The 15,366-nt window shown below is 42.2% G+C and overlaps 1 protein-coding gene across 1 annotated transcript in view; it reads right to left on the reverse strand.

Annotated features, from left to right (window-relative positions):
• Positions 1 to 11,760, reverse strand: part of LOC132780152 (probable ATP-dependent RNA helicase DHX34) — a 34,730-nt gene extending 22,970 nt beyond the window's left edge. The window contains exons 1-5 of the mRNA XM_067461897.1: positions 11,700 to 11,760; positions 8,023 to 8,881; positions 5,761 to 6,072; positions 1,406 to 1,663; positions 134 to 236 (exon numbers count right to left, since the gene is read on the reverse strand). Coding sequence (XP_067317998.1) covers positions 134 to 236; positions 1,406 to 1,663; positions 5,761 to 6,072; positions 8,023 to 8,655 — 1,306 coding nt within the window. The 5' untranslated portion in view covers positions 8,656 to 8,881; positions 11,700 to 11,760. The remainder of the gene's footprint in view (positions 1 to 133; positions 237 to 1,405; positions 1,664 to 5,760; positions 6,073 to 8,022; positions 8,882 to 11,699) is intronic.
• Positions 11,761 to 15,366: the final 3,606 nt, after the last annotated feature.

Below are 15,366 nucleotides of genomic sequence, written 5' to 3' on the forward strand. Positions count from 1 at the left end.
GGATGGTAGCCAGCTCAGCTCATGTTGCAAACAGGCACGAAATTTGCTGACCTATTCATGTTCCCCTAACCTGCCAGACCCATATGAAGGCTGGGACAAAAGACAGACAAAGCTTATGATGACTTGCTCTCACCTGAGTCTACAACAAACCGGACACCATCGATGGTCACAGAGGTTTCAGCAATGTTGGTGGAGACGATGCATTTACGGACTCCTGGGGGAGGCAAGTCAAACACCTGCCAGAAAAAGTTATTACAATATTTATCTCTCACCCCACATCAAAAGAAAGAGAAAAATGCAAAAGAATCAGAGTTGGAAGGATCTCATGGGCCATTCAGTCCAACCCCTTGCCAAGAAGCAGGAAAATCTCATTCAAAGCACCCGACAGTTGGCCATCCCGCCCCCAGCAACAATACTACATCTGCCTGCCACCTCAGGAGGAGAAGGAGGAAATCCTGATACTTCTCCCTGCCCCCGCGCCAGCTAAGAGGAGGAAGAGACTTTAAAAACACCTGTCTCTTGGCTGTTGCTTACTACATCTGCCTGCCACCTCAGGAGGAGGAGGAGGAAATCCTGTTGCTATTCTCCCCCTCCCAAGCCAGCTAAGAGGAGGAAGAGGACTGAGGAAGAAACTTTAAAAACACCTTTCTCTTGGCTGTTGCTTACTACATCTGCCTGCCACCTCAGGAGGAGAAGGAGGAAATCCTGCTGCTTCTCCGCGCTTGCCCGCCCTCAGGCTAGCTAAGAGGAGAAAGGGGACTGAGGAAGAGACTTCAAAAACACCTGTCTCCTGGCTGTTGCTTATTATTTCTGTTGTGGTTTTATATTGTATTTAATGTTTTATGTGCATTTTGATATTATGTATATTACTTGTTGCCTATAAACCGCCTTGAGTCGCCAAAAGGCTGAGAAAGGCGGTATACAAATACAATAAATAAATAAATAAATAAAGTGAATCATAGTGCCGTAAATTGGAGACCAGGGGTCCTCAAACTAAGGTCCGAGGGCCAGGTACAGCCCTCCAAGGTCATTTACCTGGCCCTCACTCAGGGTCAACCTCAGTCTGAAATGACTTGAAAGCACACAACAACAACAACAACAACAACAACAACAATTCTATCTCATCAGCCAAAAGCAGGCCCACGCTCCCCACTGAAATAATAATAAGTTTATATTGGTTACAATTGTTCTTCCTTTTCATTATTGTATTGTTTTTAAGTGTTTTTGCACTACAAATAAAATATGTACAGTTTCTATAGGAATTCATTCATATTTTTTTTCAAATTATAATCTGGCCCTCCAGCAGTTTGAGGGACTGTGACCTGGCCCTGTGTTTTAAAAGTTTAAGGACCCCTGAGTTAGACTGAAATGACCCCAAGCCTGGCCACTCAGGCCACGGACCCACCTTGTCTTGCTCAGCCACTGAGAGGGTGCTGTGAAGAGGAAGGACCACCCAGCGCTGAGTGTGAGTGGCGTAAGTCTGCGCAGCCTCCATCACGGCCCCAATCTCAGCCACACCGCTAAGGAAGATGAGCAAATCCCCTCTTTCCTCGGGAGGGTATTTGTGATCAATGGCTTGGAGGACACGTAGGTAAGGCCGAGGGTCCAGCCGCTCTTTACGTCCACTGGCACTTTCCTCTGGACGGATAGGTTCATATAAAACCTGCACCAGGAAAGTGGAACAAGAGGTATGCTATACAGTTAGGTCTATATTTAACTTAGATTATTTGTGCTTTCTTTTTAGAGGTTCCAGCTGCCAACACTTGAGAAAGAAAACCATTTCTTTAAGCTATGTTTCTGTTTTTTTTACAAGTACAGGTTAAGAACCCTTAGCAAAAATATCCCACAAGCCAAAATTTCCTATTTGAGTGGCTGAGATAGTGACACCTTTGCTTTCTGATAGTTCAATACACACAAGTTTGGTTTTATGCCCAACGTTATTAAAATATTATGTATAAAATGACCTTCAGGCTGAGTTTATAATGTAGGTTTACATGAAACATGCATGAGTTTCACATTTATACTTGGATCCTATCTCCAAGAACACAATTTGTATGAATATAAAAATAATGTCATCCAGAAACTCCCCAAACCTAAACATATCTTGCTCCAAGCATTTCAGATAAGGGATACTCAACCTGTTATTCAAAGTAGGTGCATTCTTTGGCATTGCTTCTTTAATAAAAATAACTGGTACCAGAAGAAGAAATAACATGGAAAGTATATGGACAGGCTCCTACAACAAGAAAGTTCATGGAATCATAGATTTGGAAGAGACCTCGTGGGCCATCTAGTCCAACCCCCTGCCAAGAAGCAGGGAAATCTCATTCAAGGCACCACGGACAGATGGCTATCCAACCTCCACTTAAAAACCTCCAAAGATGGAGCCTCCACCACACTCCTGAGCAGAGAGTTCCACTGCTGAACAGCTCTCACAGCTAGGAAGTTCTTCCTATTGTTCAGGTGGAATCTCCATTCCTGCAGTTTAAAGCCATTGCTCCACATCCTAGTCTCCAGGGCAGGAGAAAACAAGCCTGCTCCCTCCTCCCTATCACTTCCCCTCACATACTTATACACGGCCCACATCATGTCTCCTCTCAGCATTCTCTTCTGCAGGCTAAACAGGCCCAGCTCTTTAAGCCGCTCCTCACAGGGCTTGTTCTCCAGACAGTTTATCATTTTAGTCACCCTCCTCTGGACACATTCCAGCTTGTCAACATCTCCCTTCAATTGTGATGCCCAGAATTGGACACAGTGTGATTCCAGAATATAATAGAGGGGCAGCATGACTTCTCTGGATCTAGACACTAGACTCCTATTTATACAGGCCAACATCCCATTGGCATTTTTAGCTGCCGCGTGACATTGTTGGCTCATGTTCACCTTCCTGTCCACCAGGACTCCAAGATCTTTTTCACACGTCCTGCTCTCGAGCCAGGCATCGTCCCCCATTCTGTATCTTTGCATTTCATTTTTTCTGCCTAAGTGGAGTATCTTGCATTTGTCCCTGTTAGTTTTGGCCAATAATCTCTCTAATCTGTTAAGATCATTTTGAATTCTGCTCCTGTCTTCTGGAGTATCGGCTATCCCTCCCAATCTGCAAACGTGATGATCATGCCTTCTCACCCTTCATCTAAGTCATTAATAAATATCTTGAACAGGACCGGGCCCAGGACGGAACCGTGCTGATGGCCCTCCACTCGTCACTTCTTTCCAGGATGATCATCAATGCGTTTCAGCAAACATTTTATCCAAAACTAATAATATGCCCATTTGAAGTGAAAGAATCAGCTCAGATAAGAAAACCAAAACATTTTGAGTCAGACAGCTAAAATGCCTTCCAAACCTCATCTGGGGATGTATTTTCCCCTTTCACCAGTCTCCATTTTTTCCTCATCAGATCTATTTTGTGGAAGAATTTGTCACTTGTTCTCTGGGGCCGATCACTAAAGAGTATCCTAACCATCTAATTTCAACATTATTGGCTATTAAAATAATATTTGGGGAGAATGTCATCCAGTGGCCTTGGGCAATCATTCCTAATGTGAATCTAAGTTTTTTTTAATTAACATCTGTATTTCTCAGTTTAATAGACTCATACAGAAGTCCATTAAGCTTTTTATTTTCAAATTTAAGATCTTAGGATTTCTATAAAAACTGTCAAAGTGAAATTGATGTGTGTTCATAAGAGAACTGCTGCTGAAAGCCTGAAAAAATTGGAGAGTGGGGCAAAGGACAAAGAAAGGCAGCCCCCCAGTAAGACTCAAAATCTATGCCCCACACATAAGCAATGACCTCTTGCCATGGTCTGCACCCATCCCAACCCTATCTATACAAATAGAAATGTAACGTTAGTTTGTGGGATTAACATAACTCAAAAACCACTGGACGAATTGACATCAAATTTGGACACAATACACCTATCAGGCCAATGAGTGACCATCGCTCATAAAAACACTGAAAAGCACAACGGAAGGGACTTAAAAAGCCAAAAATTAAAAATACATTACAACTCATGTGCAAAACCACATACTGTATATACTCGAGTATAAGCCTAGTTTTTCAGCTCTTTTTTAAGCTGAAAAAGTCCCCCTCGGTTTATACTTGAGTCAAGGTTATTTATTATTTTACTCTGTTGTTATTATTATTATTATTATTATTACATTTATTATTTTACTCTATTAGTATTATTACATTTATTATTTTACTTTATTATTGTTATTACATTTATTATTTACATTTATTATTTTACTCTATTGTAACTCTTATTATTACATTTCTATTATTTTACTCTATTATTATTATTATTATTATTATTACAGTTATCTTATTCTCTTTATTATTATTGCAAGGATACATAAGCACATTTACATTGAAGAAGGTGAGAATAATGGTTTCATCAGAGTTGGACAGCCTTATCTTAAATTACAGTTTTATGTAAATATTCAAAAACATTAAACCTACCGATGCCTCAATGAATGCAATTTTATTGATATCTATTTTCATTTTGAAATTGATCAGTAACTGCTGCATTTCCCATCCTTGGCTTATACTTGAGTCAAAATGTTTTCCCAAAACATTTTCTCAATTTGGGGGGGTGGGTAAAATTAGGTGCCTCAGCTTATATTCGGCTTATACTCAAGTATATACGGTGTGTGTGTGTGTGTGTGTGTGTGTGTGTGTGTGTATATATATATACTAGCCGTCCCCTGCCACGCCTTGCTGTGACCCACTCTGGTGGTCATGGGAGTTCTGTGTGGGAGGTTTGGCCCAATTCTATCGGTGGTGGGGTTCAGAATGCTCTTTGATTGTAGGTGAACTATAAATCCCAGCAACTACAACTCCCAAATGTCAAGATTCTATTTTCCCCAAACTCCACCAGTGTTCACATTTGAGCATATAGAGTTTAGTCGAGATCCAGTCCAGGTTTTAATGCATCGTGGTGTTTTTGTTAATGTTTATTGCTTTGTTTTTATTGCTTTGCTTTTGAGTTCATTTATTGTTGTATTATTGTTATTGTTGTTTATTGATGTATTTGGGCTCGGTCTCTTGTAAGTCCTTCGGGAGATGGTAGCGGGGTATAAATAAAGGTTTATTATTATTTTATTATCCATCATTGTTTGAGTCCACAATACTCTCTGGAAGTAGGTGAACTACAACTCCCAAACCAGAGGACACTGCCCAGCAAACCCTTCCAGTATTTTCTGTTGTGTGCCAAGTTTGGTTCAATTCCATTGTTGGTGAGGTTCAGAATGCTCTTTGATTGTAAGTGAACTATAAATCCCAGCAACTACAACTCCCAAATGACAAAATCAATTTTTTGAGTGAAGAACATACATTGGGTTGTTAGGTGTCTTGTGTCTTGTGTCCAAATATGATGTCAATTCGTCCAGTGGTTTTTGAGTTCTGTTAATCCCACAAACGAACATTACTTTTTATTTATATAGATATGCACATATACACAAATACGTACACACATATACACACAACAAAGCACATATACACAGACTGGGCCACAGCAACACATGGCAGAGGATGGCTAGTATTTAATAAAAATTTTAACCACACCATTCCCCAAATTTTCTGAAAAGGTCACAGAATGAAACAGCTTCAGAAGATTCAATGAAGAACAAAATTCCTACTCTGTAGAAGGGAAACTGAGTCATACATCACAATCCCTACTTGTTCTCCAGCCCTAAAGGTACTTGCATCACAAACTTATGCCCTGGTCAAGGATCTGATCCCACTGATCCACCTCACCGTGATTGGGAAGAGCCGCCCTGGGACCTGTACCACTGGAGCGCCACCAAAGTAGTCAGCAAAGAGCCGGATGTTAATGGTGGCCGACATGAGCACCAACTTGAGGTCAGGGCGGCCGGGCAGCAGGCGGCGGAGGACACCCAGGAGGAAGTCACAATGGAGGTGGCGCTCATGGACCTCATCGGCAATCAGCACACGGTAGCTGGGCAATGTGGGCTCTCGCTGGGCCTGGCGCAGGAGAAGGCCTTCTGTCAGGAAAACGATCCGTGTGGCAGATGAGCGCGTGCTCTCAAAGCGGATCTGGTAACCAACCTGCATGTGGAGGAGGAGGGGGAGGAGGAGGAAGGGGCAGCTCTGAATTTCCCATATAGAGAACACAGAGGTACTCACATCCCCACATGTTGTCATCTGTCCAAAACTCATACAATCATAGAATCCTACTACAGACTACAGAGTCCAGGCATGGGCAAACTTTGGCCCTCCAGGTGTTTTGGACTTCAACTCTTATCATTCCTAAGAGCCTACCAGCTGTTAGGAATCGTAAGAGTTGAAGTCCAAAACACCTGAAGAGCTGAAGTTTGACCATGCCTGATCCAACCCTATTCTGCCTTCCAATAGGATTAGATCAATAACAACACTGCAGCCTTGGTTAAGAGGTCCCAGCAGAGATTACATTACCTGAGACTTTTAAGGAAGCAGCAATTGAAAGAAAAACTGCTGGTAACTTTCTACCGCTGTAATATACAGTGTGTTCTAACCTATTGCATCTGCATAGGATTTGTTAATTGCACACCGGCAGATAGGAAAGCACTCCAGAGGGTTATCACTACTTTCCAGAAACTTCTTGGTTGCCCTCTCCCCTCTTTGGAATTTTATACAATTTTATAATTCCTGCACCCTTAAGAAAGCTCAAAACATTCTTAAGGGTCCATCTCACTCTACATATTCTATAGGATGACAAAAACAAGGACTGAGAAACAGCTTTTATACTAGAGCTGTGACTATATTGAACTCTATGGTTTCACAATGATGTGACATTAGGGGTTGTACAATAGTGATTAGAATGTGGAAGGATGGGTGCTTTGTTTCCTAATTCTATATATATAATATGATTGGGGATGGCATTGAATTTCGATGTACAATGACAATAAAATTATTCTATATTATTCTATATATCTACAAGCTTGTGGTCACATAAAACTTTCTTAGGCCAAGAGGAGTTCTTAGTGGAAAAGGTTTAAGAAGCCCTGCTCTACAGGAAGCACCCAGTTTGTCAAGAGAACTGAAGAATTATATAGCTTGGGATGGATAAACGATTGGAAATTCCATAATCTATTGGAAATAACTACACCATAACCTTACTGAAAAGGGAAAAATGATGTCACATCCATTTGGCAAATGTGAGTCTCCATGAACATAAAGACCACCTTTTGAAAACCACTAGTCAAGAAAAGCATGGCCTTTTTAGAAGTCAACTCTTTGAACAAATGATATTCATAAGCATTCGTGTAATGGCACATAGGTAACTCGGCTGTTAAATTGAAGAACCATGTCTTTAAACTGCCAAGGATAAAGACATGCCACTACAAAAAATATATTGGGTTAGCAGAGGATGGTTGTTTCTTTGAAGATGAAATTTACAGTTGCCAAAAAGATATACACTCCCTTGAAACCCCTTAGTTAAAATATGCACTCAGAGATTTAAAATAAACAGTCTTTAAAAAATAACATATCTTGTAATTCACCATGCAGGCACATTTCTTATTGAAGTTCAGTTATAAATAGGATGTAGGTTTCTCTGGGTTGAGTAAACAGGATATAATTCTTAATAGTCCATAGTCTTTTAAGTGTGGCTGTACTGACTGAAGTCCATAATCTTACACTTCTCTAGTGAAGTCCAAACAGCAACTGCTTTCATTGAAGACCAAACACAAAAATGCATCCTCTAATGAGGTCTGATGCAAAATGGAGTTCTGAGTCTACACATGCTCAGTATAATCACATGTCTATAATCCCTCCCACACTAAAGAGATTAGTCAAACTGGCAAATCAACATACACATAGAATACAGGTTAGCAAATATATACATTATTTAACATATCAATAGTGAAAGGATTGGAAGGTTGCTATTTCCAACATAAACCTTTAAAGATCACTTGTTATAATGCTGTTGCTATTTTATAACTGCTATTAGTACATGCTCCCAGGTGCGCTTGTATGCACCACCTCCAGGCCAAGAAGTCATTTCCTGCAATACCTCACCTGGTCTCCATATTGCTGCAGACTCTCATATGCCACCCGCTTAGCCAGAGCAATGCAGGCGATGCGCCGGGGCTGAGTGCAGGCCACATGCGCATAGCCGGCATCCAGAAGGTACTGCGGCACTTGGGTGGATTTGCCGCAGCCGGTGTCCCCAGCCACCACCACCACCTGGCTACTGGCCACTGCCTTCAGCAACCGGTCCTTGTAACGGGCAATGGGCAAAGCGGCCCGCTCCCGCTGCAACCGGGCCAGGCGGGCGAAGCCTTGTTTCTGTCGGAAGTCCAGGAAGTGGAGCAATGCCAAGCGGAAGGCCCGCACCTGTTCTGAGTCCAAGCCAGACACCTCTTTTGTGGGCAGCCACAGGTTGGTACGGTAACGGGAGTCGTATTCCTGTGGCAGCCCTGCCACAGGGCTGAGTTCGGACTTGGGCGCCCGGTGGCCTTTCTCTGTCAGACGTTGAGTGGCCTTGAGGCTGCGGAAGCGCTCCAGCCGCTCAAAGAAGGTCCAGAACTCACTGCGTTCTTCTCGGCTTTGGCCCCTGAGGTAGACTTCTTCTAGACGCTCCCGGGTGCCCAGGCATCCCCAGTCCCATTTGCTGTGCCCCTGGCCTCTCTCCTTCTCTTCTGACGCCATCTCCAGAGTATAGAGCAAATCAGTGTTGGTAAAGAAGGACACAGAGAGGCAAGATTGGCAAAGGACTGCTCCAGGAGATGAATGAGGTCTCTGTACAGGTGGGCAGGCAAGAAATTAGATTCTAGAATGATACGTTCTACTTTTTCAAGCTGTGTTCATGGAGGGGACTCTCGCCTTCCCTTGTGGCCTGCACCCCATTATACATGCAGACCACAAGCTGACATTCCTGAAAACAGAGAAAATGGGACATGAGAATAATTCAGATCATGTGTGGGTCATCCATTCATTCTCCCTTCCCTCAAAGTCACCTATTGTATAGTTTCCATTGATCTTTGGCCCCTTCTACACTGCCATATACAATCCAGATTATCTGCTTTGAACTGGATTGTATGACAGGGTAGATTCCAGAGTGAAGAGGGGGAAGCCAGGAAGACAGAGTTCCACCATGTCTCCTGTGCCATCATAATAATATTATAGCATATATTAATATAATTATAATATAGTATAATAATAATATAACACACACATATAAAGTATTCTATTTTAATGTATATTTTTAAAATTTTAAACTATTACATCTGGCCCGGCCATAGGTTTTTTAAATCCTTGCGTGTTATTGTTTATATGTGAGTTATATTAATTGTATCGTTTTTTGCTTATTGCTTTTTGTGTTATTAATGTGTTGTCAGGCTTGGCCTCATGTAAGCCCCTCCGAGTCCCTTGGGGAGATGGTGGTGGGGTATAAATAAAGTGGTTGTTGTTGTTATTATTATTAATAATGGTAAAAGTAAAGGTTTTCCCCTGATATTAAGTCCAGTCGTGTCTGACTCTGGGGGTTGGTGCTCATCTCAATTTCTAAGCCAAAGAGCCGGCGTTGTCCATAGATGCCTCCAAGGTCATGTGGCTGGCATGACTGCATGGAGCGCCGTCACCTTCCCGCCGGAGTAGTACTTATTGATCTTCTCACATTTGCATGTTTTCGAACTGATAGGTTGGCAGAAGCTGAAGCTAACAGCGGGAGCTCACCCTGCTCCCCAGATTCAAACCTGCAACCTTTCGGTAAGCAAGTTCAGCAGCTCAGTGGTTTAAATACATTACAACGCATGCGCAAAACCACATATACACACAAACACACATATATACACATATACACAAATATATACAAACATATATGGACATATATACACACAAAACACATATACTCAGAAAGGAGGAAGGACGGAAGGAGAGAAAGAGGGAAAGAAGGAGGAAAGGAGAGAAGGAAGGAAAGAAAAGTAGAGAAAGAAAGAAAAAGAGAAAGAAAGGAAAGAAAGGTAAAGAAGGAAGGAAGGAGAGAAGGAAATAAAAAGTGAAATAAGGAAGGAAAGAGAGAGGGAAGGAAGGAAAGAGACAAGGAAGGATGAAACTAAAGAGCAAAGAAAGGGAGGAAAGAAACAGGTAGAGAAGGAAGAAAGAAAGGAAAGAAAAAGAGGGAAGGAAGGAAAAAGGGAGGGAAGGAAGGAGAGAAAGAGGGAGGGAAGATTGGCCACAGCAACACGTGGTGGATACAGCTTCTATATAATATAATCATAATCTAATAATGTAATAATTATTACAATATAATAATATAATATTATATTATAACATATATTATTTTATTACATTATTATAGTACAATAATTATTATATTATATTATAATGCATCTACACTAGGCATGGGCAAACTTGGGCCCTCCAGGTGTTTTGGACTTCAACTCCCACAATTCCTAACAGCCTACCGGCTGTTAGGAATTGTGGGAGTTGAAGTCCAAAACACCTGGAGGGCCCAAGTTTGCCCATGCCTTGTGTAGATGCAGCCACAAATTCTGGCCTTCCATATTTTGGGACTTCAGCTCCCAAAATCCCTGATAATTGACCCAGGAAGTTGAGATTTCTGGAAACTGAAGTCCAAAATACCTGGGGGGGGGGGGGGGAGATTGGGAATCAATCTCTTGTGATGCATCTACACTGTAGAATTAAGGCAGTTTGACATCACTTGCAAATGGCTCAATGCTATGGGATTTTGGGAGTTATAGTTTTGCAGGTTTCTGGAAAATGAAGTCCAAAATACCTGGGGGGGAAAAAGATTGGGAATCTCAATCTTGTGGTGCATCTAGAATGAATGCAGTTTGACATCACCTGAACATGGCTCAATGCTATGGGATTTTGGGAGTTATAGTTTTGCAGGTTTCTGGAAAATAAAGTCCAAAATACCTGGGGGGGGAAAGATTGGGAATCACTATCTTGTGGTGCATCTAGAATGAATGCAGTTTGACATCACCTGAACATGGCTCAATGCTATGGGATTTTGGGAGTTATAGTTTTGCAGGTTTCTGGAAAATAAAGTCCAAAATACCTGGGGGGGGAAAGATTGGGAATCACTATCTTGTGGTGCATCTAGAATGAATGCAGTTTGACATCACCTGAACATGGCTCAATGCTATGGGATTTTGGGAGTTATAGTTTTGCAGGTTTCTGGAAAATGAAGTCCAAAATACCTGGGGGGGGGGGAAAGATTGGGAATCACAATCTTGTGGTGCATCTAGAATGAATGCAGTTTGACATCACCTGAACATGGTTCAATGCTATGGGATTTTGGGAGTTATAGTTTTGCAGGTTTCTGGAAAATAAAGTCCAAAATACCTGAAAAAAAGATTGGGAATCACAATCTTGTGGTGCATCTAGAATGAATGCAGCTTGACATCATCTGAACATGGCTCAATGCTATGGGATTTTGGGATTTATAGTTTTGCAAAGCCTTCTCTGCCAAAGAAGGGTGGTGCTTTACCAAACTATACTACAATATAGCATTGAGCCATAGCAATCAAACTGCATTCATTCTACAATAGAGTTACAGCTTTGGGATATAAATGAATAATAATAACAAGGAAAATACTAAAAGCCTCTGGAAAAGCTTACTTTTGTAAGAGATCTGGAAACAAAAGCCCCTTGGGGTGTTTTTCCCCTCCACCCCAACCTCCCCCAACTCTGTGTTCTCACGTTACGCCAACGACACGCATCCTCACCTCTTTCTCCTGTCCCGCCTGCAAGCTGCAGAGCAAGAGAGCTTCCTGCTACTGCGCATGCGTCGCTGGTCTCCGCCGGGCATGCTCAGTCTTCGCTACTGACGCTGCCGAAGCAGGAGTTTTGCCCGGCTTCCGCCCCAACATTGAACAAGGGCTGGTTCCACACTGAAGAATGAAGGCAATTTGACTGCATTCAAAGACATAGTTGACAAGCTCTTCTCTTCTCTGTCAAAGAGTGTTGTGGGCTTGCCTCGCCAAACTACAACTCCCAGGATTGTATAACATTGAGCCAGGGCAGTTAAAGGAGCATCTCCACTGTAGAATTTTTGTTGTTGTTGTTGTTGTCGTGTCAGGAGTGACTTGAGAAACTGCAAGTCACTTCTGGTGTGGGAGAATTGGCCGTCTGCAAGGATGTTGCCCAGGGGACGCCCGGATGATTTGATGTTTTTAACATCCTTGTGGGAGGCTTCTCTCATGTCCCCGCATGAGGAGCTGGAGCTGATACAAGGAGCTCATCCGCCTCTCCCCGGATTCCAACCTGTGACCGGTCGGTCTTCAGTCCTGCCGGCACAGGGGTTGAACCCACTGCGCCACCGGGGGCTCCTTGTAGAATTAATGCAGTTTGATAATAAAAAACATCCGGGCGTCCCCTGGGCAACGTCCTTGCAGACGGCCAATTCTCTCACACCAGAAGCGACTCGCAGTTTCTCAAGTCGCTTCTGACATGACAAAAAAAAAAGTTTGATAATAGTTTAGCTGCCTCAATGGTATGTGATTGTAGGAGTTGTAGACTGGTGAGGCACCATCACTCTTGGGCAGAGAAGGAGGAAGACCTCGTAAAACTACAACTCCCATGATTATATCAACCCCCCTCCCTCCTGTCCTTCAGAAGGATGGTAAAAACTTGGCTGTGGGACCAAGCTTTTGGGATAAGACAGCAATAGGAAACCTTACCATGCCAACTAGATTTGATGCGGATAATCGAGACGGTTTTAAATAGTAGATTTTAATGTCGAGATAAATGATTTTAATGTTTATGTATGTGTATAATTCAGCGTTTCTCAACCTGGGGGTCAGGACTCCTGTGGGGTTGCGAGGGGGTGTCAGAGTGGTCGCCAAAACCATAATAAAACACAGTATTTTCTGTTCATCATGAGGGTTCTGTGTGGGAAGTTTGACCCAATTCTGTCATTCGTAGGGTTCAGAATGCTCTTTGATTGCAGGTGAACTATAAGTCCCAGCAACTACAACTCCCAAATGTCAAGGTCTATTTTCCACAAACACCATCAGTGTTCACATTTGGGCATATTGAGTATTTGTGCCCAAGTTTTGTCCAGATCCATCATTGTTTGAGTCCACAGTGCTCTCTGGATGTAGGTGAACTACATCTCCAAAACTCAAGATCAATGCCCAACAGTATTTTCTGTTGGTCATGGGAGTTCTGTGTGCCAAGTTTCATTCAATTCCATTGTTGGTGGATTTCAGAATGCTCTTTGAGTTGGTGGATTGTAGGTGAACTATTTGTAGTTCGCCTACAAATCCCAGAAACTACAACTCCCAAATGACAAAATCAATCTCCAACCCACCACTGTTCAAATTTGGGCATATTGGGTATTTCTGCCAAATTTGGTCCAATGAATGAAAATACATCCTGTATATCAGATATTTACATTATGCTTCATAACAGTAGCAAAAATTACAGTTTTGAAGTAGCAACAAAAATAATTTTATGGTTGGGGGTCACCACAACATGAGCAACTGTATTAAGGGGTTGCGGCATTAGGAAGAAGGGCATTCCACAACTGAGGGGCCACCGCTGTGAAGGCCCTGTTTCTCGTCCCCACCAGTCGCACCTGTGAAGAAGGCGGGACCAAGAGCAGCGCCTCCCCAGACAATCTTGAACTCTTAGATCAGTGATTCTCAACCTGTGGGTCCCCAGATGTTTTGGCCTTCAACTCCCAGAAATCCTACCATCTGGTAAACTGGTTGGGATTTCTGGGAGTTGTAGGCCGAAACACCTGGGAACCCACAGGTTGAGAACTGTCTTAGATGGTTCATAGGGAGAAATATATTCAGACAGGTAAAGTAGATTTTCAAAGCAGATAATTCACATTATCTACTTTGAACCTCTGAGGATGCCTGCCATAGATGTGGTGAAAACGTCAGAAGATAATGCTTCTGGAATATGGGCATACAGCCTGGAAAACTCACAGCAGGCCAGTGATTCCAGCCATGAACGCCAACATGAGATATATATTCCATTTGTTTGCCTGTTTGCCTTCAGTTGCCTCTTTCTTAGAAACCCTGGTCTGTTTGGTATCTAATTTGACCTTCTTTTCTGCAGAACTCAAAATTGCCCGTGGTGTTTGCTATAAGATGTGGTCTACATTCAGATTAATTGCACCGTCAGCTGATGCTTCCTCTTTTTCATGCCACAACAAACTCTGGGTCACTGCTGCTTCCCTATCAACCAACGATAAACAAAATTAACATTTGAAGCCATAACTCAGCATTGATTCTCAACTGCAGATCTCAGCAGTTCTGTATTTCTGGAAAGGGTTGCCGCAGACATAGGGCAGGGCCATGCATGGCTGCCCTATGGAAATAATAATAATAATAATAATAATAATAATAATAATAATTTTATTTACACCCCAGCACCATCTCCCCAAGGGACTCAGAGCGGCTTACATGAGGCCAAGCCCACCAACACATCAATAAAAACAACAAGCAATAAGCAAAATAAACAATACAATTAATATAACTCACACAGGATCACACAGGCATTGCCATGTGTTGCCATTCTTGCACAGAAACAGTACTTAACAAGGAGAAAGTTGGTTGCATTTGGATGTGGATGCTTTATCTAGGGTCCCCAGTTCTTAGACATGTATTCTCCTATCTATCATGGATTCTATTTTGATTAGATATTTTCATTGTCCTCTAGCCTTGGCGAATTAGCCTGGTGCTGTCAGATATTACGGTGATGAGGAGATATTGGAAATATAGATATTGATTTATGTATAAATTGTATGTACTTTACAAGCACTGAAATGCTCTCTCTGTATCAGAAAGAATGCTAACAGGACAAGCAAGCTGCTGTCCAGGCACAGCAAGAGGGGGGCTAAAGAGGGGGGCATGATATCTATACATCCCAGAGAGAGAAACTGGTAAAACAGGAGCCTACCTCTCCCTCATGACAGGTCAAGGTAGGCCCCTTGATTGATGAATGTAAGCTGTAAGCTTCTGCTAGAAAGAAATACACAGAGACATGCCTTTTGTATGTTGGAAGATAGAATTTGTTATTCCTGTGATGCTAAAGTGATGTAGAGAATGATGCCAATGTATGTAGAAGCATGTTCTTTGTTTGCTTGCAATTGGAGGGTATAAAAAGGCCATCAACACCTATATCATTTGCTCTGGATGCTTTTGGACAAAGCTCCACTCCAGAGCCCCAGCTGGAAATAAAAGCCGTACTTTTCTGACCTCCTAAAAGGAAATAATTCCTCCTATAATTATTCAATATTGGCTATTGCCGTTGTAGCAGCATATTATAATATTATAATATGCTGCTACAACGGCAATAGCCAATCTTGAATTTTTAAATATTTTTGAAATGTTAGTGAATTTTTGGGAGCTCGTTAAACCAAGTTTCATGTTTTTATCG

Source organism: Anolis sagrei, chromosome Y, assembly GCF_037176765.1.
Source record: "Anolis sagrei isolate rAnoSag1 chromosome Y, rAnoSag1.mat, whole genome shotgun sequence".
Taxonomy (NCBI): domain Eukaryota; kingdom Metazoa; phylum Chordata; class Lepidosauria; order Squamata; family Dactyloidae; genus Anolis; species Anolis sagrei.